The sequence below is a fragment of the Terrapene carolina genome, unplaced genomic scaffold (assembly GCF_002925995.2).
Source record: "Terrapene carolina triunguis isolate 2854851 unplaced genomic scaffold, T_m_triunguis-2.0 Scaffold58, whole genome shotgun sequence".
Classification (NCBI taxonomy): domain Eukaryota; kingdom Metazoa; phylum Chordata; order Testudines; family Emydidae; genus Terrapene; species Terrapene triunguis.
The window spans coordinates 26,085,398-26,109,322 of NW_020664409.1; the positions used below are offsets into that span (position 1 = coordinate 26,085,398).

Consider the following 23,925-nt stretch of genomic DNA (forward strand, 5'->3'; position numbering starts at 1 on the left):
TTTTTTTTTTTTTTTTTTTTTTTTTCCCCTTCCTAAGTGCCACTTTGCCACTTTCTTTATTGAATTTCATCTTGTTGATTTCAGACCAATTCTCTGATTTGTCAAGGTCATTTTGAATTCTAATCCTGTCCTCCAAAGTGGTTGCGACGCCTCTCACCTTGATGTGATCCTCAGATTTTTATTCACAAACACTTTCCGTTCTATTGTCCAAGTAATTAACAAAATTACAGAATAGTATCAGACCCCTAGGGGATCCCACAAGATGTGCCCCCCTCCCTCATCTCCAGCTTGACTGTGAACTGTTGATGACTACTCGTTCAACCAGTTTTGCACCTACCTTAGGCCTGGGCTACACTAGCAGGGGGGTTCAAACTAAGATACGCAACTTCAGCTACGCTATTCGTGTAGCTCTTAGTTCAACTTTCCTGGCCGTCCTCACGGTGGTGAGTTGACTGCTGCGGCTCCCCTGTCGACTCCGCTTACTCCTCCTGCCAAGGTGGAGTACAGGTGTCAATTCAGGGATCGATTTATCGCTTCCAGACGAGACGCGATAAGTCGATCCCCGATACATCGAACACTACCCGCTGATCCGGCGGGTAGTATAGACATACCCTTATATAATTTCATCTAGGCCTCTTCTGTGATTAAAAAGGCCTATTAGGTCATCTGGTCCTCCTTTCTAATACAGTAGTTTTTGCTGTTGATCATTTATTAAGACTTATGTAGCTGACTGTCAAAATAAGATTTGGGCACCCTGTTTAGATTATTATATTTGAAAATTGGGCTCTCGCTGTTTATTTGCATGTCCAGTCACTGAAGTAAATGCAATTAGATATGTGAATTCCCAACTAAATGCAAATCGGTTGCCCACTAGGATGGTGCACTCATAGAGCGTTTGTTTCATGGAGAGAAGTGTTTTCCTATTTTAACATAATGAAATTAAACTTGACACCATACATTCCTCAAAAGGCTTAGGAATATGACAAATTTGAGGCTTTCAAACAAAGCTGTTTGAGTTATGAATTAGAGGTATGGCGGAGTACAACTTCTTAAATGTGAAGCTTCTTTCACTTGCATAAATCAGAAGCAGCTCAATAGATTTTTCACTCAAATAATTCAGCTTTTGGAATGAAAATGTTTGAAAAATGGCAAAATGTTGACATTTAAGGCTATGTCTACACTACAAATTAGTTCGGTATAATTTACGTCTCTCAGGGGTTTTGAATAATCCATACCCCTGGGCAACGTAAGTTATACCGACCTAAGTGGCAAAGTAGACAGTGCTATGTTAGTGGGAGAGCTCTCTCGTGTTGGCTTAGAGCACCTCTGGTGGAGATGCTACAGCGGCACAGCTGTATTGGCACAGCTGCGCTGCTGTAAAGGGTGGTATAGACATGGCCTAAGTGATTGAAAGTTATTTTTGATAGCATGGCCATCTCAGCCTTAACTGTAGCTTCTCAACTATAAAATAATCTCAATCTTAACTTTGCTGCTTCTATACATTAAAAGGAAGATATGGAATTGCACACTGTTACACCAGCAGTGAATCTGGGCTGCATTTTAAAATGTTTCTGTAAAATGTAAAATTATCTGTAGTGCATTCTAAAAATGTTTATTCCTTTCTCTTGCAGGTGGACAGACTAGAAGTAGTGAACAAGCGCTTTGTTAGAGTGGTCTTTACTCCAGGAAAGTCTCCTCTGGAGGGGGTAAATTTTAGTTTTGAATATGGATAAATGTATTGCAGAAGGCAGCAGAACTCTTCACTTCAAATACAAAATTGTTGCTGCAGAAAACTTGGTCTATCTATTACCATTCTCCCCTATTTTAACTTCCATAAGGTTACCTTTAATATTCTGACGATTTACCTTTAATGTTCTGACTATTTTGTTTTTTGTCTCTCCTGATTCTTTGCCTCTGCTTATCCATGCTCTACCCCTATAAATAGCTAAAACCAAGACACATTACCAAACTAATTTTAAAAATTGTTTTGTAGTTGTTCTTTCCTTCCCATGCCCACTGTCTTAGTCCACATGTGGAGCCTTCAGAAATCTGTTTCAGCAGCTAGCAGTTTCCTACTGTAAATTGTGCAGCATGTTGTGGACTATCTAGTATTGAAAATCCTTTAGTAGTACATGCATTTATCTATAAACTCACTTGATTGCCCCTACCAAAAAAAAAATTGCATCTTGATGATTTTCCAATCTTCACTAGCTAAGTGAAAACTGAAGAGATGATCTGGATTTTGACTCTTTCATTGTCTTAAGAAACATAGTTCTTAGCTTGGTAAAACACTTCCTGGTTCTCCTTGGGAACCATTTCCCTGTAACCTGGTGAGGATGAAAGTGTAAATCCTGGCTAAAGTGCTCCAAAGAGTAAAGTACCCAAAGACAAGCCCTAAACTTTTTTTTTTTATAAAGTTAGTGCTAATAACTATCAGTATTCCCTGTAAACTACACACACTTGTGGCGGTGGCACAACGATTTTCCATGTACCACTCATGTCACAAACTGCGCCGCTCACAACTTCTTATTTCTCTGGGGCAGGTGCTGCAGGGGCTGGACTAATGACTGAGGCCGGGTGGGGCTTTGTGGCTCATGGGGGCAGAGGCGAGAGTGGGACCTGGATGGGCTGAAGTGGCTGCAGCAGTGACTGGGATCGGTGAGGGAGCAAGTAGGATATGGGGTGATTGGGTGAGGGCCAAGAACAGCTACCTTTGCAAGAGAGATGCAAACTGCCGAGACCCCTTTCCAGTCTGGGACTGACTGGGCTGTTTCCTCCACCACCACCACCATGAGACTCAACTGCTCCCCTCAGTCCCAATGCAGAGCACCCACCTGTCTCTTCCTCTTATCCCTGACACCCCAACTGTCCCCCACTCCCTATATGGAGCACCCACCCTGACTCCTCTTCCTATCCCTGACACCCTGACCTCCCCCACAGCCCCATTTCAATCTGCTCCTCATGTGCAACACCCACCCACACATGCCCCATTCCTCTGCTCCCTCCACCCTGACACTCAATTCCCCATTCCCATACAGAGTAGCCACCCCAACACCCCGATAAGAAGACTTTAAAAAAAAAAAAAAAAAAAAAAAAAAGTTTGCCCAAAGACTAAAATCTAGTGCTCAGAGGAGTTTGTGGCCCATGCAGCAGAAAGCAAACTTAGAGGGAATGTTGATAACTATTGAAATATTTGGGCTTGGACGACAGCACTGATCATTTCAGACATGCTTAATGTTAAGCAGGCTGGATGACATTACCACTGGCCATATCCCTAAAACATCATTCCATATTTTTAAGACATTATATGGTTGTCACTTCTATTTTTAGACTGTACCCAAGGAGCTTCTTTTCCAGACTGTTAGCTTTTGCTGAACCAATGTCTGAAAGTCCCTCCAGGGTAAAATGAAATATGCAATAGTTATTTCATCAGTGAAGCTAATGTGATTTACTGCTCAGATTTGTTTGTACACTTACTCTTTAACCTATAAACCATGATTGGCCGTGGTTTCTCAACCGGTTAATGGTTAGGATTACAATTTTATGCAATAGCAGGTTTTCAGGGCTAGTCATGGTGAAAAAGAGAAATCATAGAAACATGTTCCTTAAAATAAAAAATCTAGTCTCAGCATTGTTTCAAACCTGAGTGTGTGGTTTTTAACAAGAACAGTGCACTAACTGTTAAGAATTGTGATAAAAGTGAATAGTTGAGGTGCCATAGCAAGCCAAATTTTGTAATTTAGTTTCACAAAATGTATGTAGAAAATTTTTCTTTTCAAACCTGAAAGTGAGGAGCCTCCTTTCCTCTTCAGGAGAAATAGTGGCCATTGTATATTTGTGGCCATTGTATATGACCAAGTGGCCATTGTATATTTGCTGGGCTCTTGCTCTCCCTCTGCCTCATAGGCAGCCCTAGATTTCCCTTTGAAGATTTTAATGTCTGTTCTGTTGGGCTCGTTGAATTCACCCTCTCGTTAAAAAGTGTGTGTGTGGTTAAAAAAAAAAAAAAAAAAAGTCAGAATTTAAGCCCGTTTAAAGTGCATGAAAATCCTGGCATATATGACTTCTGTGATTGCAATGACCAAAGTCAAGCCTAAGTAATGGTCCTCCAGTAACAATTTGGGTGATATGAGTTTCCATAAATGTACCTACTAAATCTAAACTCATTCTATTCTGCAGTAAATATAAATTATAGTTTTGTAAACTAAAGTAAATATTTCAGTTGTGAAACAGTGAATCAGTCCTTTAGTCTGAGATTAGGCCACTGATTTTTGTGTCTGTTTTTTATCTTTAGATGGATTGTGATGAGGTTGCAACAAATTATTCATCTTGTGGTGATCATAATTTTGTTTTTTTATAGCAATATGTCTGGTTTAATATTGGTAGTGTGGACACTTTTGAGCGGAATCTGGAAACTGCACAGCTAGAGTTTGGAATAGAAGGGGAGAACAGATTACCTGTAGTCTACTCAGCAGAAAGTGATGGGTAAGAAGCTGTTTAAACTAGATATGTTGATAAACTTTTTCTTTCCCAGTGGAATAATGGGGTTGTCCTGTATGCATATCATGGCACACTAGATGGCAGTATTATGAAACACTCACTCTGCTTTGACCTTTGGTTGTGGTCAATATGCTGAACATATGACAATTAATTACTTAACTTTATTCAAAATCTTCATCTCATGTAAGCTTTCCAAGGTTAGCTTCTCATTATATAATATGTATCTGTTTCTGTGCATCTGCAGCTGACCCTGCTTATCCCCTTAAATAGCCAAACTTAATTTATGTTTGCAGCACCTGTGTTACCCAAATAAAGAGTAGTGGCTCCAAAACAGAAATTACATTCTTTGCATTTATCTTCTGTGGCTTCATTTTTCTGAGCTGTCTTTAGCACAGATCACAACTGCCTCTCTTGTTAAGTGTATGTGTCCTGGGCTCTGAATGGCTCAGGTGTATGGGGAAATAGGGATTTTTACCTCAAATTTGGTTTCATTCTGGTCCAGGTGAGCAGTTATAGAAAGAATGACTGCTGTTGAGCTATGTAAAATTAGTTTGGCCTGTCAGGAATTACATCTCCTGGGGTATGCTACTCCCAGGGGCTTCTTGACTCCTTGAGGAGAAATGAACCGGTTCTGGCTTCTTGAGAAGCTGTAGGTAGCAGATGGATCACTGCTGCCAGGCACTTGGCTGCTGCCTCTCCATATATGCATGTTCTTTCAATGTCTGTTTGTCACTGTTGCCACGGTCTGGGTATGCATATTTTTTTCTTCTTCTGTACAAGGTAGTGATACACTGTGGTGTTCCTTGTTTTCTCTATGGCAACAGGAAAGATGGTCCAGTGGTTAGCCTGGACTCCAGAGCCCTGGGTTCAATTCGCTGATTCTCCACAGGCTGCCTGTGAGACTTTGAGCCAAGTCACTTAAGCCTTGTCTTCATTGCTAAAATGGTGCATTTTTTTTACCTTGGGGTAACTGGTGCATGAGCTATTCTCAGGTAAAAATTCAATGAGGACAAGACACTTTTATTTTACCACAAGGTCAGCACTATTACCCCTGCCTGAGGTTGACCTCACCTAATTAATCTCACAGTAAAACTCAGTGCGTTGTCTTCACTGTGTTTTCAGTGGGGATTGCTCACGTGTATGAGTTACCCTGAGGTAAAAAATACACTTTTCTTAGTAGTTAAGACAAGGCTTTATGTGTCTTTGTGCTTCAGTCCTCATCAGTGAAATGGAAATAATAGTACTTCCCAGGGATATTGTAAAGATAAATGCATTAAAGATTGTTAGGATACTATGGAAATGGGGATGTCTAAGTACCAGAGGTAACTAGCTTGCAGAGAGCTGTGCTGGGACAGAATGAATAATGATGGTGGAAGGGGTGTGTCAGACTATGGGGAGCATGGGTATGGGGAAGGGCTATACTGGGACTGAATGAGGAAGGAAGAAAGAAGGAGTAGACAGAGTGAAATAACAGCAAGAGCAAAAAGCAGCGTTAGAGAAAATGAGGGGGGGGTAGGGGTTAAGGGGAAAACGACGCCTGCAAGAGGAATTCCAGCATAAAGGTTGGGAGCTGTTGTCTTAGGACTGTTGATCATAACTGACAGCCTCATTAGCAGAGAAAGTTTTAATGGGCATGGACACTGAGCTGCTTCTCTCTTCTAGGTGGTCTTCTGATAAAATATTGAGGCATACTGTCATTTCCCATTGTGCTTGTTACAAGGATAAGTAGATGACTTCAGTTTCCAGTTCTATCACTTGTCACTAATCAGATGCATAGGAGTGTTTCACTGTTTAAATGCTGTTTGACAGTTGTCGTTTTTTTTTTTTTAAGGGCTTTAATTCAAATACATTTCAATCCACATTTTTAAATGTTGATTCTTTGCGATCATGATCACAAAAAAGGAGGCTCTGTAGAATCTGTTTATGGTTTCTCTAGTTTAGTATCTGTTCCCATATTTCCCCTTAACCCTGTTATGCATTGTATGCACTTCCTGTAACTTAGTCTACAGATTACTAGAACATAAACTCTGAATAACCTCCAAGATCTATAATGGAAATTAACTTTTTTGTATGCATTGTAATATACAGTAGAGACTCTTTACTAATGTGTGATTATTTTTTCCTCTCCTCAGCTCGTTTCTTCTGAGCATGCTGCCCACAGTCCTTATAGTTGGCTTCTTACTGTACACAATAAGACGAGGGCCCGCTGGCATGGGTCGAACAGGGCGAGGAATGGGTGGACTCTTCAGCGTAGGTGAAACCACAGCCAAGGTCCTAAAGGATGAAGTAGATATAAAGTTCAAAGATGTAGCTGGCTGTGAAGAGGCCAAATTAGAAATAATGGAGTTTGTTAACTTTCTGAAAAACCCAAAGCAATATCAGGATCTAGGAGCAAAAATCCCTAAGGTAAGGGAACAATAGCTCAGAAGATGAGGGAGATGTAACACTTTTTTTAAACAGCACTTTGTGAATTTTTTTTCCTCTCATTTAAAATTATTTCAACTACAAAGCTATTCTCTAGGTACTTTGAATCAGAGTAGTAACCTTTAAAGTAGATGGTGCTTTCCAACTCCTGTCTTCTGACAAAGAGTCTGAAGAAAAGCCAGTATTAAGAGCCAACAGTGTGCATTGCTATAAGGCTGTCCCTGTCCTGAGGGGCATACTCTAATTTCATGTTGGCCAAAACTAGAGAACAAGAGAGAGAATTTACGGACTATAGTATATAATCAATTGTTGTAAAGCTGCCTATTTTTTCACCCAGACCCAATCTTACACCTGGCATATTTAAGTTAATATTTTTCAAAATTTTGGCCAAAATGCTTTGAATTTACTACTTGCACTAAATCTGTTTTCAAAATCAGGCATCATATTGTCATTAGTTTTAATCTCTCATATGCTGGTTTAACACCAGTATAATTCCAGTGAGTTTAAGTGAGCCTCCTAAACTTAATTCTTCATCCCATTCTAGACGTCTTGAATTGGACTGATTAATTATCATAACATTAAGTGGAGAAGGTGTTCTGATAGAAATGTTATAACAAATATACTTTCTTTGAAAAAAGCTAATTATACTCCTTTTTGCAGGGGGCCATTCTGACGGGTCCTCCAGGCACTGGGAAAACACTTCTAGCTAAAGCTACAGCAGGAGAAGCTAATGTTCCTTTCATTACCGTCAATGGCTCTGAGTTCTTAGAGATGTTTGTCGGCGTGGGTCCAGCTAGAGTAAGTCTTTGACCTTGCTCTGTTGTTGCAGTGTCAGTTGTTAAAAAGACGCTGTCAAGGTTGGTAGGCCAAAAGTTTGATATACCTTAAGTTAGTCATCTGTTCAATATCCTACTAATAATTTCAGGTGTTTCTCTTTAAATGATAGCCACAAAGTTATCTTTCTTTAATAATAATAATAATAATAATAATTTAAAAAAAAAAATCAGTGCAGTTATTCTCCAGTTGCAGGCCACCCTGTGCTTGTTACTCTTTACCTTTGCTGTGTTTGCATAAATTGGTACTAAATAAACTCTCATAATTCTGTTCTGATGTGCATATAAATTGCGACTGCAGCCGTGGCAATGTCTCCTCCCTCTCTAAATTTTTGTCAGCATTTCTCTGAGACCTTGGGCCCTTTTTAAGTGTCTGTCTGTTCAGAAACTTGTCTGGGTCATAAAAATTTTGCTTCTAGCTGAAAAATGAGCTAAAAAGACTTACACAACTTTTGGACTATTAAACGTGTTTGGCTGTTTTAACGGAAGGTTAAAAAGTAACATTACAGTTTCAAATGCTGTTTTGCATACATCCATAACTAATCAATGAATTGGGATTAAAAATTAAATGTATGGCTCATCATTAGACAATGTCCAACCCTGAGATTCGAGCAGTTTCAATAGAGCTTTCAGACATAACTGCAACATAACAGCTTGTTCATCCCTACCATGATTTTGCAGCTGTGTTACTGATAGAAGTGCTGCTTGTATTGAGTTTTTTGGGTGAGGTGGATACCTGGTCACTAGAACTGTATTAAGACCATTAACTTAACATAGACCAATAGCTTTGACCTATACATGCTTATGTTCTTGTATCAATAGATTTTAAAAAAATATTACCAGCCCCACCTATATTAAGGTTACTCAACACTTCCCATTATAAGCAACTGAGAATAGGGTCTTATAACTTTGTCAAGCTCTAATTATTTAGGCTGAAATTTTTCATGCTGGGTGTCTGCGTTGGCTGAATTCTTACGGAAAACTTCAGCCAAAACAGTTCAGCCATTTCTGATTTCAAGACTAGGGAAGAATACATAGTTTTGCCCATGTGAAAAATTTCTCCTGATTCTTTGGTGGGGGGGGATGCCTACCATCCTCCCATTCTTTGGAGCAGAGATGTGAAATTTGGCAGAGTGAGATGGCCTATGAGTCTGGGATGTGCCTTTTGTGAAGTCCCTGTGAAAAATGCACCCAAATTTGGACAAGATATATAAGCCTTCCAAAAAAAAAAAAAATGCAGTTCAGTTCAGTAGAGATTTAATAGCCAAATTCTCCGAAGATTTAATACACATTGAGCATGCTTAAGCCTCTCTCAGCTGCTAGTGCTGACCAGACTTGCACATGTGCCATCCACACAGAATGAGAATACTCTGTCTCCCCACACACTCCAGTCACAGGCAGAAGATGTATGTACTATTCCCCACAGAGTGATGAAGTATGCTCCAGCCCAGGACTTTCCCTGTAATGGCTGCTCCAGGCTTGGCACTAAAACTCTGTGTTTAGGGAGCCTGTTTCTCTGTCTTCTCAGTTACACCCCTGAGCCCTGCTAACATCCAGGCAACATGGAGAGGAAAGTTGCCTGATTCAATGCAGAGGGCACAAAATCAGGACTGGAAGAGGGAAAGGAGTAGATTGGGGTCGGGGGACTGAGTTGGAATGGTAGACTGGGACTGGTTGAGCAAGGGGACTGGGATGAAGGGGCACGTGCTGAGGAATGCTGGTACTGGAAGCCATTAAAGGAAGGAGGTGTGAAGGAGACAGAGCCAGTTGGTTTGGTAGGGGACGAAGTGGGGGAAAGATGGAAAGAAGCAGATTGTACGACAAGCCTGCTGAGGGAGAGTGGGACTGGGAGCTAGTGCTGGGGGAGGAAGACACTGGCTGGATGAGGAGAACAGTAGGAGGGAACTAGGACTGACAGAGCAAAGACACTGGCTACAGGAAGGTGGGGGTGGGGAGGTGGATGAAAACAGCATCTGGTTGGACAAGGGTAATGGGACTAGGACAAGGAGCCAGAAGTGAGGAAGACACAGGACTGAGACAAGGAGAGTTTAGAGGGGACGGAGCAAGAGGGATGAAGACTGGGGGAATGGGCAGAAGTCTATTCCTGCTAGAGAGCACTCCCCTCCAGAATCTGGAATGGAACCTATGATTCCAGAGTCTCACCATTCTTCTCGTCAGAAAATATTAAGTGAAACCCACTGACAAATGGTTTCATCCTCTAGTGCTGGTTCATAGAAAGGATGACCATTTACCACTGCTAACAGTTATTGTTGGCTCAAGTGGCAGAGGGTCTGTGCTGTGCACCTAAAGGTACCAACCCTGCTGAAGATCCATGTGAGTGCCAGTATGAGGCCAGATGATGGAATTTCTGATTTTTCAGTTTGCTTTTTTAAAATTATGGATTAAAAAAGAAAATTTTTAAAAGAACATTATTAAGGTTGCTACATCAAGCACTCTAAGTGAAGAAACACTAGAGTTAAGGTTACCTGTGTAGTCTTAATTCAGCCCCCTTGTGTATGTGCATTACAATATAATCTTTAATTACATGATCGCATGTTATTTTTTTCCCACAGGATGTCTGCCTTATTTGTTACACTGTGTGGAAGGTGCTTGATTAATGAGTAGCTGTTCAGTATATTATTTTATCCTGGTTGTTCTATCTGGCCCCAGGCCTTATTTACTGTACACTATTCAAACCCTGCTTTGAAGACAATTTAATTTCCTTGTCAATTTTTCTGTGGTGCTCCTACCTATGGCATCAGAATGCCTCAACATTAATTAATCTTCACAAAACCCTGCGAGGAGAGGGAATGATATTATCCCCGTTTTCTAGATAAGGAGTTGAGGCACAGAGTTAAAGTCAAGTTTCTAATAATCTGGGGTGCCAAATTTGAGACAACTAGAACCTAAGTTCTTCTTCGAGTGCTTGCTCATATCCATTCCAGTTAGGTGTGTGCACGCCGCGTGCACGATCGTCGGAGAAATTTCTACCCCAGCAACACCCGGTGGGTCGGCTGTGGAGCCCCCTGGAGTGGCGCCTTCATGGCGCTGGATATATACCCCAGCCGACCCAGCGCCCCCTCAGTTCCTTCTTACCGCCCCTGACGGTCGTTGGAACTGTGGAGCGCGGCATAGCTGTTCTCCACTCTCCCTAGCTTATCCTTCTAATTAGTGTAGATAGTTCTGTATAGTTGTAAATTCTTTAGATAGTTATTCATTTTAGTTTTGTAATAGTTGTAAATAGTTAGCGGGGGTTAAGGGGGTTGTTCTCCCCCCTTTTTTCCCCCGGCCCGTAGCCGGGCTCATGCCCAAGGCTCCTGGCTTTAAGCCATGCGCGTCCTGCGCGAAGCCTATGCCGACGAGCGACCCGCACACCTCCTGCTTGAAGTGCCTCGGGGAATCCCATCAAGCAGATAAGTGCCAGATCTGCAAGGCCTTCAAGCCTCGAACGAGAAAGGAGCGGGACTTTAGGCTTCGGCAGCTCCTAATGGAGGCGGCACTTAGCCCGGATCCTCCCTCGGCGCGCCCAGCCCTGGCACCGAGCGCCTCGGTGCGCAGCGCCCCGGCGGCTCCAACCGGTACTGCGGACAAGTCCTCACGGCACCGGCCGGCTTCGGCACCGCACCGCGCCCGCCGCAAGGGACTCGGCGCCGATCCCTATCTCCGGGCCATAAGAAAGCCCGCAAGGCGCAGGACATTGCTGCCCTGAAGACGCCGGCTCCCCCGGTGCCGGGGGTAGAGCCACGTCCGCCTTTGGACCGCCCAAAGCAAGGGCCAACAGCACCGTCGACTCCGGCACCGAGGCCGTTGAGTCCGGTGCGGATTGAATCTCCACCTCGGTCGGTGGTGGAGCCTTGTCTGCCTTCCACCCCGGAGACGTTCGCAACGGCGAGGGACCTTATTGCCCTCACGGAGTCGGCACCGCCTCTACTTCCGGCGCAGTGCAATCCAGGGGCAAGCCTGCCCTGGTGCGCCCACCGTCTCCGGTTGTGGACTCTCGGCACCGCTCCAGGTCCCGGAGTGGGTCCTGACGTCGCTCGCAGTCCCGGCGCCGACTATCACCTCGGCACCGGTCGTACTCGCGGCCAAGATCTTCGTCGCGGCACCGGTCTACCTCTCGGCACCGGCGCGGCCACCGGTACCGGTCGGGATCCTGGCGGAGTTCTCGGCACCGGTATGAGCGCCGCTCGACCTCCAGGGGCCGCTCCCGGTACCAGATTTCGTCGCGGTCGTCGTCCCGCTCAAGATCCGGGTCTCGGCACCGACGCGGCTACCGGCACCGATCTCGATCCCGGTACCGCTCACAGGCACCGCGCAGGGACCGATCCCCTTATGACCGGCACCGATCGGCACCGTCCCATCAGGAGCCGGTTGCATCGCGCTCAGCACCGCCTTAGCCGTCGAGATCAGCATCTCGCTCCTCTGAGGGGGCCTCTAGATCGGCTTACCCTCCTCAGGGGCAGGCGGCTTCGGCGGATTTCGGCCATTGGCAGGAGACGGCCGAGGACCCTGCACAGGGACCTGCGCACTGGTCCTTTTGGACTCCGTGGGCCTACCATCAAGCACAGGGGGCTCCACCATCTGCCTCCCGCTCGGCACGTTCCGAGCCCAGGGCCCCAGAGGCCACCATCTCCCGCCCTCCCCCTGGGGGAATGGAGGCTCCCGTGCCCACACCTACTGCGGCCCTGGACCCAGGGTCAGGCGATGCCCAGCTCCACGAACCCCTGGAGCAGGACCTGCCATTGGACCCCTTGCCACCGGAGGCATCCTCCTCATCTTCCCCCGATGAGGCGGTGGCGGGCACATCCACCACGGGCCTGCCCCCTATAGACCTTCGGGCCCACCAGGACCTGTTGCGCCGGGTGGCGCGTAATATGGATCTCCAGGCGGAGGAGATCGTGGAGGATCAGGACCCAGTGGTGAGCATCCTCTCCGCTGATGCCCCATCCAGAGTGGCACTACCTCTCATATGCACGATTGAGGCTAATGCCACTATGATCTGGCAAACCCCGGCCTCTATTCCACCCACAGCCAGAGAGGTTGAGAGAAAGTACTTCGTTCCTTCCAAGGACCACGAGTACCTTTATACCCATCCCCAACCGTGCTCACTGGTGGTGTCGTCAGTGAATGCGCGGGAGCGCCACGGCCAGCAGGCTGCAGCGCCCAAATCGAAGGACGCTAAGCGATTCGATTTGTTTGGACGCAAGGTTTATTCGGCGGGAGGCTTACAACTTAGAGCGGCCAACCAACAGGCGCTCTTAAGCCGCTATGATTTCAATTCCTGGACAGCGATGGGGAAGTTTAAAGAACTGGTTCCCCAAGAATCAAGGGAAGAGTTCGGGGCCTTAGTAGAGGAGGGTAAGCAGGTGGCACGTACCTCCTTACAGGCCTCCCTTGATATTGCAGACTCCGCCGCTAGAACTCTGGCATCGGGTATAGCCATGCGGCGAACCTCTTGGCTCCAGGTGTCAGGCTTGCCGCCAGAACTGCAGCAGACCCTGCAGGATTTACCCTTTGAGGGCCAGGGCCTGTTTTCCGAAAAGACGGACTCTCGGCTCCAGAACCTCAAAGACTCACGGACAATGATGCGCTCCCTGGGGATGCATGTCCCAGGGCCTCAGCGCAGACCCTTCAGACCCCAGCCTCAGAGGTTCTACCCTCCCCCACCTCGTCCAAGACAGGACTTTGCCAGAAGGCGGGGTCGAGGTGGTAGGCGGAGGTCGACCGGCCCTCAACCGGCTCAAAACCAAGGGCCGCCTAGGCTGCCTTCAGGCCCTAGGCAGAACTTTTGAAGGTGCGGTCGAGGACGGCACCATAACCAGTACCCAGGATTCAACTCCCCCCTTTCGGGATCGCCTCTCCCGTTTCCACCGTGCTTGGTCCCTTATAACCTTGGACCGTTGGGTCCTTCGCACGGTGGAGAGGGGATACGCTCTCCAGTTTTCCTCGTCCCCCCCCTCCCACTCCCCCTCCCCGTCCCTCTTCAGGGACCCTTCTCACGAGCAACTCCTTACACAGGAGGTTTTTGGGCTCCTCTCTATGGGGGCCATAGAGGAGGTTCCACCAGAGTTAAGGGGCAGGGGGTTTTATTCACGTTACTTCCTGATCCCCAAGTCAAAAGGGGGTCTACGGCCCATCTTAGACTTGCGCGAACTCAACAAATTCATAGTAAAGTTGAAGTTCCGCATGGTATCCTTGGGGACCATTATCCCTTCCCTGGATCCCGGAGACTGGTTCGCCGCCCTCGACATGAAGGACACATATTTCCATATAGCAATCTATCCGCCTCACAGGTGCTTCCTGCGATTTGTAGTAAACAGGGTGCACTACCAATTTGCAGTCCTCCCCTTCGGCTTGTCCTCGGCCCCCAGAGTGTTCACAAAGTGTGTGGCGGTCGTCGCGGCATACCTTCGTCGACAAGGGGTACAGGTGTTCCCGTATTTGGACGACTGGCTGGTACGCGGCCGCACCAGAGACCAAGTTCAAGCTCACGTCCACATAGTGACAAAACTTTCCACGAGCTGGGCATTCTACTCAACAGAGAGAAGTCCACTCTAGTGCCAACCCAGAGGATAGAGTTCATTGGAGCAATCCTAGACTCCAGACGTGCCCGAGCCATTCTGCCAGACAACTGCTTTCATACCATCACGAGCGTCATTCAAGGACTCAGGGCATTTCCGATTACCACAATAAGGACATGCCTCGCCCTGTTGGGTCACATGGCCTCGTGCACCTACGTAACCAGGCATGCCAGACTGCGGCTTCGCCCACTACAGGCTTGGGTATCTTCGGTGTACCGTCCTCACCGGGACAACCTGAACATGGTGGTCACGGTTCCGCCCTCGGTCTTGACCTCCCTCACCTGGTGGTTGGATCGCACGGCGGTCTGTGCAGGAGTGCAGTTTCACGCCCCACAACCCTCCCTCCACCTAGTCACGGACGCTTCATCTCTAGGATGGGGCGCTCACCTCGGGGAGCACCATACCCAGGGCCTGTGGTCCGCGTCCCAACTAGCCCTGCACATCAACATCCGAGAGCTGATGGCGGTGCGCCTAGCCTGCCAGGCATTCCTCAATCTCCTACAGGGCCGTTGCGTGTTGGTTCTCACCGACAACACCACGGCCATGTTTTACATCAACAAGCAAGGCGGAGCCCATTCATCGCTCCTATGCCAAGAAGCCATTCGCCTGTGGGACTTCTGCATCGCCCACTCGATACATCTCACGGCCTCGTTCCTTCCTGGAGTCCAGAATACGTTGGCGGACCGTCTCAGCAGGTCCTTCCAGACGCACGAGTGGTCAATTCGCCCGGACATCATCTATTCCGTCTTCCAGAGGTGGGGATTTCCCCAGGTCGACCTGTTCGCATCTCGAGCCAACAGGAAGTGCCAGGCATTCTGCTCCCTACACGGCCGAGCTCTAGGCTCTCGGTCGGACGCCTTCCTTCTAACGTGGAAGGACCACCTGTTCTACGCCTTTCCTCCATTTCCGCTGGTCCACAGGGTACTGCTCAAGATCCGCAGAGACCATGCATGGATAATTCTAGTCGCTCCAGCTTGGCCGAGGCAGCACTGGTACACCACACTGTTGGAGCTTTCGGTTCAGACGCCAATCACGCTCCCCTTGAGTCCGGATCTCATCTCTCAGGACCACGGCCGACTGTGTCACCCCGACCTGCAATCGCTCCACCTCACAGCGTGGATGCTCCATGGTTGAATCGGACAGAGCGACAATGCTCGCAATCTGTCCAGCAGATTCTGCTGGGAAGTAGGAAGCCCTCTACACGGTCCACTTACTTAGCCAAGTGGAAGCGTTTCTCCTGTTGGTGTGAGCAACGAGCTACGTCCCCCTTGCAGGCGCCTATTCCTCTCATACTGGAATATCTCCTGTCCCTAAGACAGCAGGACTTGGCGATATCTTCAATCAGGGTTCACCTCGCCGCTATTTCAGCGTTCCACCCAGGAGAACTCGCGTCCTCGGTCTTCTCTAACCCGATGGTCGTTAGATTCCTCAAGGGCTTAGACCGGCTGTACCCACAGCAACGCCAGCCGGTTCCGACGTGGGACCTCAACCTCGTTCTCTCCAGGCTCACGGGGCCTCCGTTTGAACCATTGGCGACCTGTTCACTCCTATACTTATCCTGGAAGACAGCCTTCCTCGTAGCCATCACCTCAGCACGGCGCGTTTCTGAACTCAGAGCGCTCACGTCCGAACCCCCATACACGGTGTTCCACAAGGACAAAGGTGCAGCTTCGCCCCCACCCTGCCTTTCTTCCAAAGGTGGTCTCACCTTTCCACGTGAACCAGGATATATTTCTCCCGGTCTTCCATCCAAAGCCACACGCTACTCGTCAAGACCAGCGTTTGCATTCTTTGGACGTACGCAGGGCCCTGGCTTTCTATATTGACCGTACAAAGCCATTTCGGAAGACGACACAACTCTTCGTTGCGGTAGCCGACCGGATGAAAGGCTCACCGGTCTCCTCGCAGTGCCTGTCCTCTTGGATCATGTCCTGTATTCGTGCTTGTTACGACCTAGCCGGTGTCCCGACTCCGCGCCTCACCGCTCACTCCACGAGGGCCCAAGCCTCCTCGACTGCCTTCCTGGCTCAAGTCCCGATCCAGGACATTTGTAGAGCTGCAGTTTGGTCTTCCGTACACACATTCGCTGCTCACTATGCGCGGGTGCAACAATCCAGAGACGATGCTGCTTTCGGGTCAGCGGTTCTGCACACAGCGATGTCTCACTCCGACCCCGCCACCTAGGTAGGGCTTGGGAGTCACCTAACTGGAATGGATATGAGCAAGCACTCGAAGAAGAAAAGACGGTTACTCACCGTTGTAACTGTTCTTCGAGATGTGTTGCTCATATCCATTCCACACCCGCCCCCCTTCCCCACTGTTGGAGTAGCCAGCAAGAAGGAACTGAGGGGGCGCTGGGTCGGCTGGGGTATATATCCAGCCCCATGAAGGCGCCACTCCAGGGGGCTCCACAGCCGACCCACCGGGTGTTGCTGGGGTAGAAATTTCTCCGACGATCGTGCACGCGGCGCGCGCACACCTAACTGGAATGGATATGAGCAACACATCTCGAAGAACAACAGTTACAACGGTGAGTAACCGTCTTTTTTGAGTCTTCAGCAGAATATAACATTTATATATTCAAGTACAGTTCCTGTTGATTTCCGTTTCAGCACTTCTGCAAATCAGGTCCCAGGGTCTCAAGTTGGGCACCTAGAGAATGAGGAACAATTAATTAGTAATCACCTGTGGAAAAGTTTGGTTTAAATGATTTTCTTGGCATTACACAGGAACTCTGGCAGAGGCAGGGATAGAATCAGTTTTCCGGGGCACAATGAGTCCATCCTTTCTGCAATGCCCTGCCTTACTCATTACAAATCTGTCAACTTCAACAAATGAGGTGGAGGTCCTGCAGACAGGACTCCTTTATAAAAACAACCCTGATTCATCACCAGAGCAGGTCCATCCTGTTCACTGGAAGGAAAAAAAAAGTGATCACGTAATTTAAAACCATATCATAATACACATGCACAAGGGCACTCAACTTTCATTCCAGCACTTCCTAACTTTTGAGTGCTTAACTTTGCAACCATAATGTTACCATAGTTTTGTGTATAACAAACAATTGTTTTGTCCAAAACTCATTTCTCATTGCACCACCTTTTGCCTGTTTGGGATATGCCTTTATTTTACAGCTTTAGTAACCTGAGTAATAAAGCTGTGAAGCTGGACTATATTGGCAAATAGTTCTCCATAGACCCTTGTGCAAGCTTTCTCTTGGATTGGTTTATTCTCATGCCTTCTCCTTTTCTGTTCTTCCCTGTTAGTGCCCTTCGTCTTTTTGGGTTTTTTTTCTCTTGCTGACTTGGCTCTAATGAGACCCTCATGGTCTGATTACTAGGGTGAGACAGCAGAATACCTCCATAGGGCCACACCGCATCCAAAAGCCTGACATTCTGTCTCATTGGCTACAACCTTTACAATTGGATATGATAGTTAATACCTTTGCTTAATTAAACCATAACTTCAAGTATAGCCTGCATACAGGTTTTCCAAGAGAGAAATATACTGAAAGGTAGAGGTAGGAATAAGGTGTTTGCGAGTGAGGGAACCCAGAAAAAGATAGACATTCAAAATTTCATATCCCATCTCTTCTTAAATGACCTATAACTTGAACCAATTATTTTCAACCTTTGGAGAAAAATTTTCCTGTGGCTTCACATTATATTTGCTAACTTCTAGGCCAATTCCTAGCCAATGTAATGGGGACAGGATGGGACTAAAATATAGGTATTATAATTTAACATGTCTACAGGTTAAGTATGATCATGGCCCTAATGTCTCTCTTGAACACATTGATGTCTTGTACCTGCAGATGATAAACTAAAGCTGACTAAGAACATATCACACAGTAGACCTAAATACATCTAGTTCCAGTGATTTTTTTTTTTTTTTTTTTTGGATTGTGAAAACTTTTGTGTTTTTTATTGATTACAAAAACTCATTCCATATTTAACTTGCCTGCAGTGGAGAAATACTACACCACATACCTCTTAAACTTCACTTTGGTCAAGAAAATGACAGTTGAAAAGTCAGTCACATTTTATAGTAGAACTATGTAAAATTGGTGTCACTTTTCTTGACATATCTATTTTGTGGTTATTCAGAGTATTATCTGCTTACTTGAGTGAAAAAAAATGAGTTGTTAGGGGTTTTTTACTGCTTTTTGCTCCTCTCAGACCTATAAAGCTGCCACAGCTATCATTGACCTGGAGTCTATTCTCTTCTTTATTATGATACAGTTGGGACACTTGTACAAACCCGGTGAAGGCAATGGGCATGTAAATGTATCACTAGTGACATAACTTGTCTTACAGAACCTTTATTACTAGTGATCGTGTATTGAGATTCCAGTCTGAGTTTGTAGGACTGAACTTTAGAAAAATGTCTTTATCCTGCAGTGAGTTGCATGGGTTGGACTGTCATCAAACTTGTAAACCAAACATATTTTGATTTGTAAGCCATTGAGAGATTAATTGGGACCCACAATGCAATTGTTAAAGTTACTGTTCAGGATAGAACAGCACTTTAATCATGCAAGTACAACAGTCAGTGGCTGTTTTCCTTTTTACATCTCTACCCCGATATAACGCGACCCGATATAACACAAATTTGGATATAACGCAATAAAGCAGTGCTCGGGGCGGGGGGGGCTGCGCAGTCCGGTGGATCAAAGCAAGTTCAATATAACACAGTTTCACCTATAACGCAGTAAGATTTTTTGACTCCCAAGGACAGCATTATATCGGGGTAGAGATGTATTTAAAAATTTAACTCTCTGGTCTGGTACGTTTTCCTAAAACAATCTCTGCAACCCAAGAATGTATGAAAGACAGGTTTATCTTGCATTACTGCCTTTCAGTCTTGCAGTATTGTGGCTTCATTGTAGTCTTCCATTCCTTGCCATTTGGGCTAGAGGATCTTGTTTTGAACATTTAACAGTGAGATTAGCTGGAATCTTAAAAGCCAGTGATGTGATACTGTGATGTGACACTGATCTTGGGTCTATTTGTGACTAGATGATTGAAAATAACTGAGGTATTACCTTCTCTTTTTAAGGTCCGTGATTTATTTGCTCTGGCCCGTAAAAACGCCCCTTGCATTCTCTTCATTGATGAAATAGACGCAGTAGGAAGGAAGAGAGGACGGGGAAACTTTGGAGGGCAAAGTGAACAAGAAAACACACTCAACCAACTTCTAGTAGAAATGGATGGTAACTATTTAGTTCTAATACTGGGTTATAAGAGTAAGACACAGATGTATCTTGATTAATTTGTAATGGAATGAGAAATATAATAATGGTCATGGACAAAAATATAAATGTTTTTATAGTTGTGGGTGCAGAAGGAAGAGAAAATGAAATAATAAATTAGCTGTTCATATGTATAAATCTTAGCTAAAATCCTGGTCAACTATAAGTAAAATGAATATGACGTGCTTTTCCCCATTTATTTAAATTAAAGAGAGAGCACTCGGTTTGGCACACATTGAGGTCTTCACTTAAAAGTGTTCAGGAAATAGCAGAGATTCTGCATTTGAGGTTTGTTTCTTTGGCAGATTTGTGTGGAAAAGTCTTTGCTCAAGACTAGTCCATCTCTAGTCAGTGTTACTAATCCCAGAATTTCATTAGCATTATATTCACTGTCAAATATGTAGAATAAACTAGATCTTAATACAGTGATTTACCCAAGGACCCCCCCCCCTTTTTTTTAACAAGTTGTGAGAATCCAGACATTTTTTGCCACATATACTAATGAGTTTCTAAGGTATTTGCAGTATCACTACCTTAGAGCTTGTGTGGATTACTGTATAGTGAAGGGGTTCTCAAACTTTAGCAACCTGAGAACCCCCATTTTGATTTAAATTTTTTTGCAGACCCCCCAAGCCAGCTTCTAATTTTCCCCAGGGGTGCTCAAGCCCTGCTCAGCCCCAGGCCTTGCCCCCATTCCACCCCTTCTCCCAAGGCCCTACCCTGCCCCACCTCTTCCCACCCCACCCTTGTCCTTCCTCTTCCCCACCTCTTTCCACCCCATCCCCAAGTGCACCCCGTCCCTGCTCCTCCCCCTCCCTCCCAGCGCCTCCTCGCCACTGAACAGCTGTTCCGCAGCATGCAGGAGGCACTGGGAGGGATGGGGAGGAGTTGATCAGTGGTCCCAGACATGACTCATGGACCCCCAGGAGTCTGCGGACCCCTTGAGAACCGCTGGTATAGTGGTTAGGTTTAAAAAGTGCTTCTTTCTAATGCACTGTCTCTTTCACTTACAGAGATGCAGTAGTTCTGTAAAGTGGGCAGTTCTGTAAACTACTTTCTGCTACACCATATGATTTTTTTTTTTTAATTAATGAATGGTGATCGTGTGGTTTTAAATATTGTTTACCCACTTCATGGTTCTTTTTTGTTTTTGTTTTTTGGACAGGATTTAACACTACCACAAATGTAGTCATTTTGGCAGGCACCAATAGACCAGATATCTTAGATCCTGCACTAATGAGGCCAGGGCGCTTTGATAGACAGATCTACATTGGTAAGATTATCTATATCTTAGCCTATATGAGTGTGTTCCTACAATCACTTGGGCACATAAGTATTCCCACAAATCATTAGAACTATTCCCATGCCTAAGTGTTTGCTTTTTTAATAGGAAGACATATGTTTATTATGTATTAAATAAAAAAATTTCTTTTTAAACCCTTAAAGGACCTCCAGATATAAAGGGAAGAGCATCTATTTTCAAAGTTCACCTCAGGCCCCTGAAACTAGAAAGCATCATAGATAAAGATAACCTGGCAAGAAAACTTGCAGCACTAACTCCCGGGTTTTCAGGTAAGTGAATTATAAAGCCATACTTGCTCTAAATACACTCATTACATCAGCTGTACCAGCTATCGGGACTGCAGATACTGTTTTCTTTCCTTCCCCACCCTCCTACAGCTTTACTTTTCTGAATGGCTAATAATTTTTAGGTACAGTATGAAATTCTCCCTCTGTTCCATCATTGTGACAGATCCAGATGGTAATTCCCTCCTCCCTCCACCAAAAAAGTCACCTAATTGTCACTACTACTGAAACTGATTTTTTTTTTATTTTTTTTTTTATTAATACATTCATTTGGATGTTCCTTTTCTGACTCTAAATGTTACTGGGGGAAAAACCCATACATATAATATATTTTATTTTCTACCCCAGCAGAAAGTTTAGTTATAATCAAATGTTGTCAAGATTTTTTCTCAGATATTGAGACATGCTTCCCAGAAATGGGTTTTGGAAATTTTAATCACTGTTCTAATCCAGCCCAGGTCTGTATCGACCAAAAGTTGTTGCCATCTGACAGTGGTGGTCTATATAAAACTTTGTCTGTCTCTGTGTTGCTGTATTTGTCTACAACACTATACCACCACCATAGTTGTCATCAATTGGTGTCATTATATGGAGTCTCTGTAGACATACCAATGATTGAATGGCTTGAAGCCAGAGCTGTCCTTGTGTTCTTACAAGAGATCATTCCCAAGCAAGATTTTGAGATGCATTGGGCCCATATGGGGGAAGCCTTCACTGTTGCTACCCATTCTGTACCTGGTCTATAGCTAGATAGCAGACTTTAGGATATAGGACTTACTAGTTGAGTACTTCACAAACAATAAATTCCTCTTAATAATCAATTTAAAGAATTAGATCCATTAACCTTACTGAATGTATTTATACAGCATAATATATTAAGTGGCGCTCTAGTTCTTTAACGTATACTTAATTTGAGTCAATATTAAAAACAGATTTTTCTGTAGCAATTAAAACCATTCTCTCAAGATTTATTGTGACATTTGTTTTATTGGGATGCTTCAGTCACTTAGCCAAGCACCAGACTATTTTCATCCTGTTAGTGCTAAAAAAATCAGTACTGTAGTTGGAAATGACACTGATGCACATCCTCTGCCTTGGTTTTTAGGTGCTGACATTGCTAATGTTTGTAATGAAGCTGCTTTGATCGCTGCAAGACACCTTTCGGATGCCATAAACCAAAAGCACTTTGAGCAAGCGATTGAACGAGTAATAGGAGGTGAGAGAATAGAATGAATCATTGGTCAACAAGGGAAAAGAGTGGCAGAAGGTTTCTATTTAAATGCTGTAGGTCAGATCTATTTCAGATATTTTGAAAAATAAGTCTTTAGTTTTGCACTAATGGTTAATGTCCTATCTTAAGATTTTAAAAGAATTGGCATCACATATTAAAATGTTCCTCTGCCTTACTGATTCTCCATTCCATTACAAATCTCATCAGGAAACTTCCTTTCTCATTTGCTTAAGCTGAGGGGAAGAACAGCTAACTCTTTATCACTTAAAAGCATTTTGAGATCCGCTTAGTTTGAAAGATACCATACAAAATAAAGTAGTATTGTTTGATTTAAAGAGGAAGTTTTAGTATAGTGCATCAGAATATACTGAAGAACTATTATGTCCAAATTAGAAAGTCTTTTTGATAAAAGTACAACATGCAAACTACTAATTTATTTATCTTCAAGATAATATGGAATTTAAAGTCTTGCATCTCCTTTTCTCGTCTCTTGACTTAACAATATATTCCATACATGGTACCTTAATACCACTGTGACAGGCATGTTATCAATACATAGAGATGCCAATAGGAAATGGAATGTTTTTGTGGAAGAGGGTGTGTCTGAAACTTTTGGTAAGTTATTGTGTTCTTTGTAAAGGTTTGGAAAAGAAAACGCAGGTACTACAACCCGAGGAGAAAAAGACAGTAGCATATCATGAGGCAGGCCATGCAGTAGCAGGATGGTTTCTGGAACATGCTGACCCACTCTTAAAGGTAAAATAGGGAAAAAATTAAAAATTCCCTTGTTTAGAAAAAGGAACACTAAATTAGAAGTATAAGGTTACTAATTCACTTTTTCTTATTCCTTGTTTTGGGAAGAAAATACAAAAATGTGGTATATTTGTTACTGTCCTATCGGGTATTAAAACATAGTTTCATGAAAGACCATGTGAGTTCTAAGATGCTACTTTCTTGGTTCTCCTTTGCAGCTAGCTTTTTCTTAACTATTTCTGATCAGTTTTTATGGGGGTCTGCTATTAAGGGCCTTCTTGGAAGGTGAAAGACTCCTATCTGGCTCAAAATAAACATGTTCTGTTGAATAGCTTGATGCCATATTACCATGTTAGAGTATTAGGAATTGTCTTGTCCACTGTAATTTCCCAATGTCCGTTATGAATCCAGCTACCATCCTCCTGGTTTGTTTAAAAAGAATACAAAATATTAGGAACTAGATAGTTTGTGAGATTTAGAGCCTGCCTTGGTTAGATCAGATTCAAATCTGGGTTGATTCAATAGTGACAAGAAGTTGCAACCATATGACAGCTATTCAGCAGCTTATGAGAAATGAACTGATGAGTCTCAGTGCAGTCCTTCAAGGACAAAAACTACCACAACAGTTCACACTAATTGGCAGCTTTGTTGGCAGTATTAGCAGAGAGGCCAAAGACAGAGTGGAATTCAGATTTAATTTCTAATCCAATGCCTAGAGAGGTTTCCTCTAGGTTTGAGGAACACTGAGGAGGGGTGGAGAAGACT

At 44.7% G+C, this 23,925-nt stretch overlaps 1 protein-coding gene across 1 annotated transcript in view; it reads left to right on the forward strand.

Annotated features, from left to right (window-relative positions):
- The window catches only part of AFG3L2 (AFG3 like matrix AAA peptidase subunit 2), a 47,262-nt gene that overhangs the window by 16,779 nt on the left and 6,558 nt on the right, over positions 1–23,925 (forward strand). Inside the window, exons 6-14 of the mRNA XM_024212583.2 lie at positions 1,632–1,706; positions 4,361–4,485; positions 6,633–6,906; positions 7,585–7,722; positions 19,397–19,550; positions 20,755–20,862; positions 21,036–21,161; positions 22,282–22,392; positions 23,048–23,163. Coding sequence (XP_024068351.1) covers positions 1,632–1,706; positions 4,361–4,485; positions 6,633–6,906; positions 7,585–7,722; positions 19,397–19,550; positions 20,755–20,862; positions 21,036–21,161; positions 22,282–22,392; positions 23,048–23,163 — 1,227 coding nt within the window. The remainder of the gene's footprint in view (positions 1–1,631; positions 1,707–4,360; positions 4,486–6,632; positions 6,907–7,584; positions 7,723–19,396; positions 19,551–20,754; positions 20,863–21,035; positions 21,162–22,281; positions 22,393–23,047; positions 23,164–23,925) is intronic.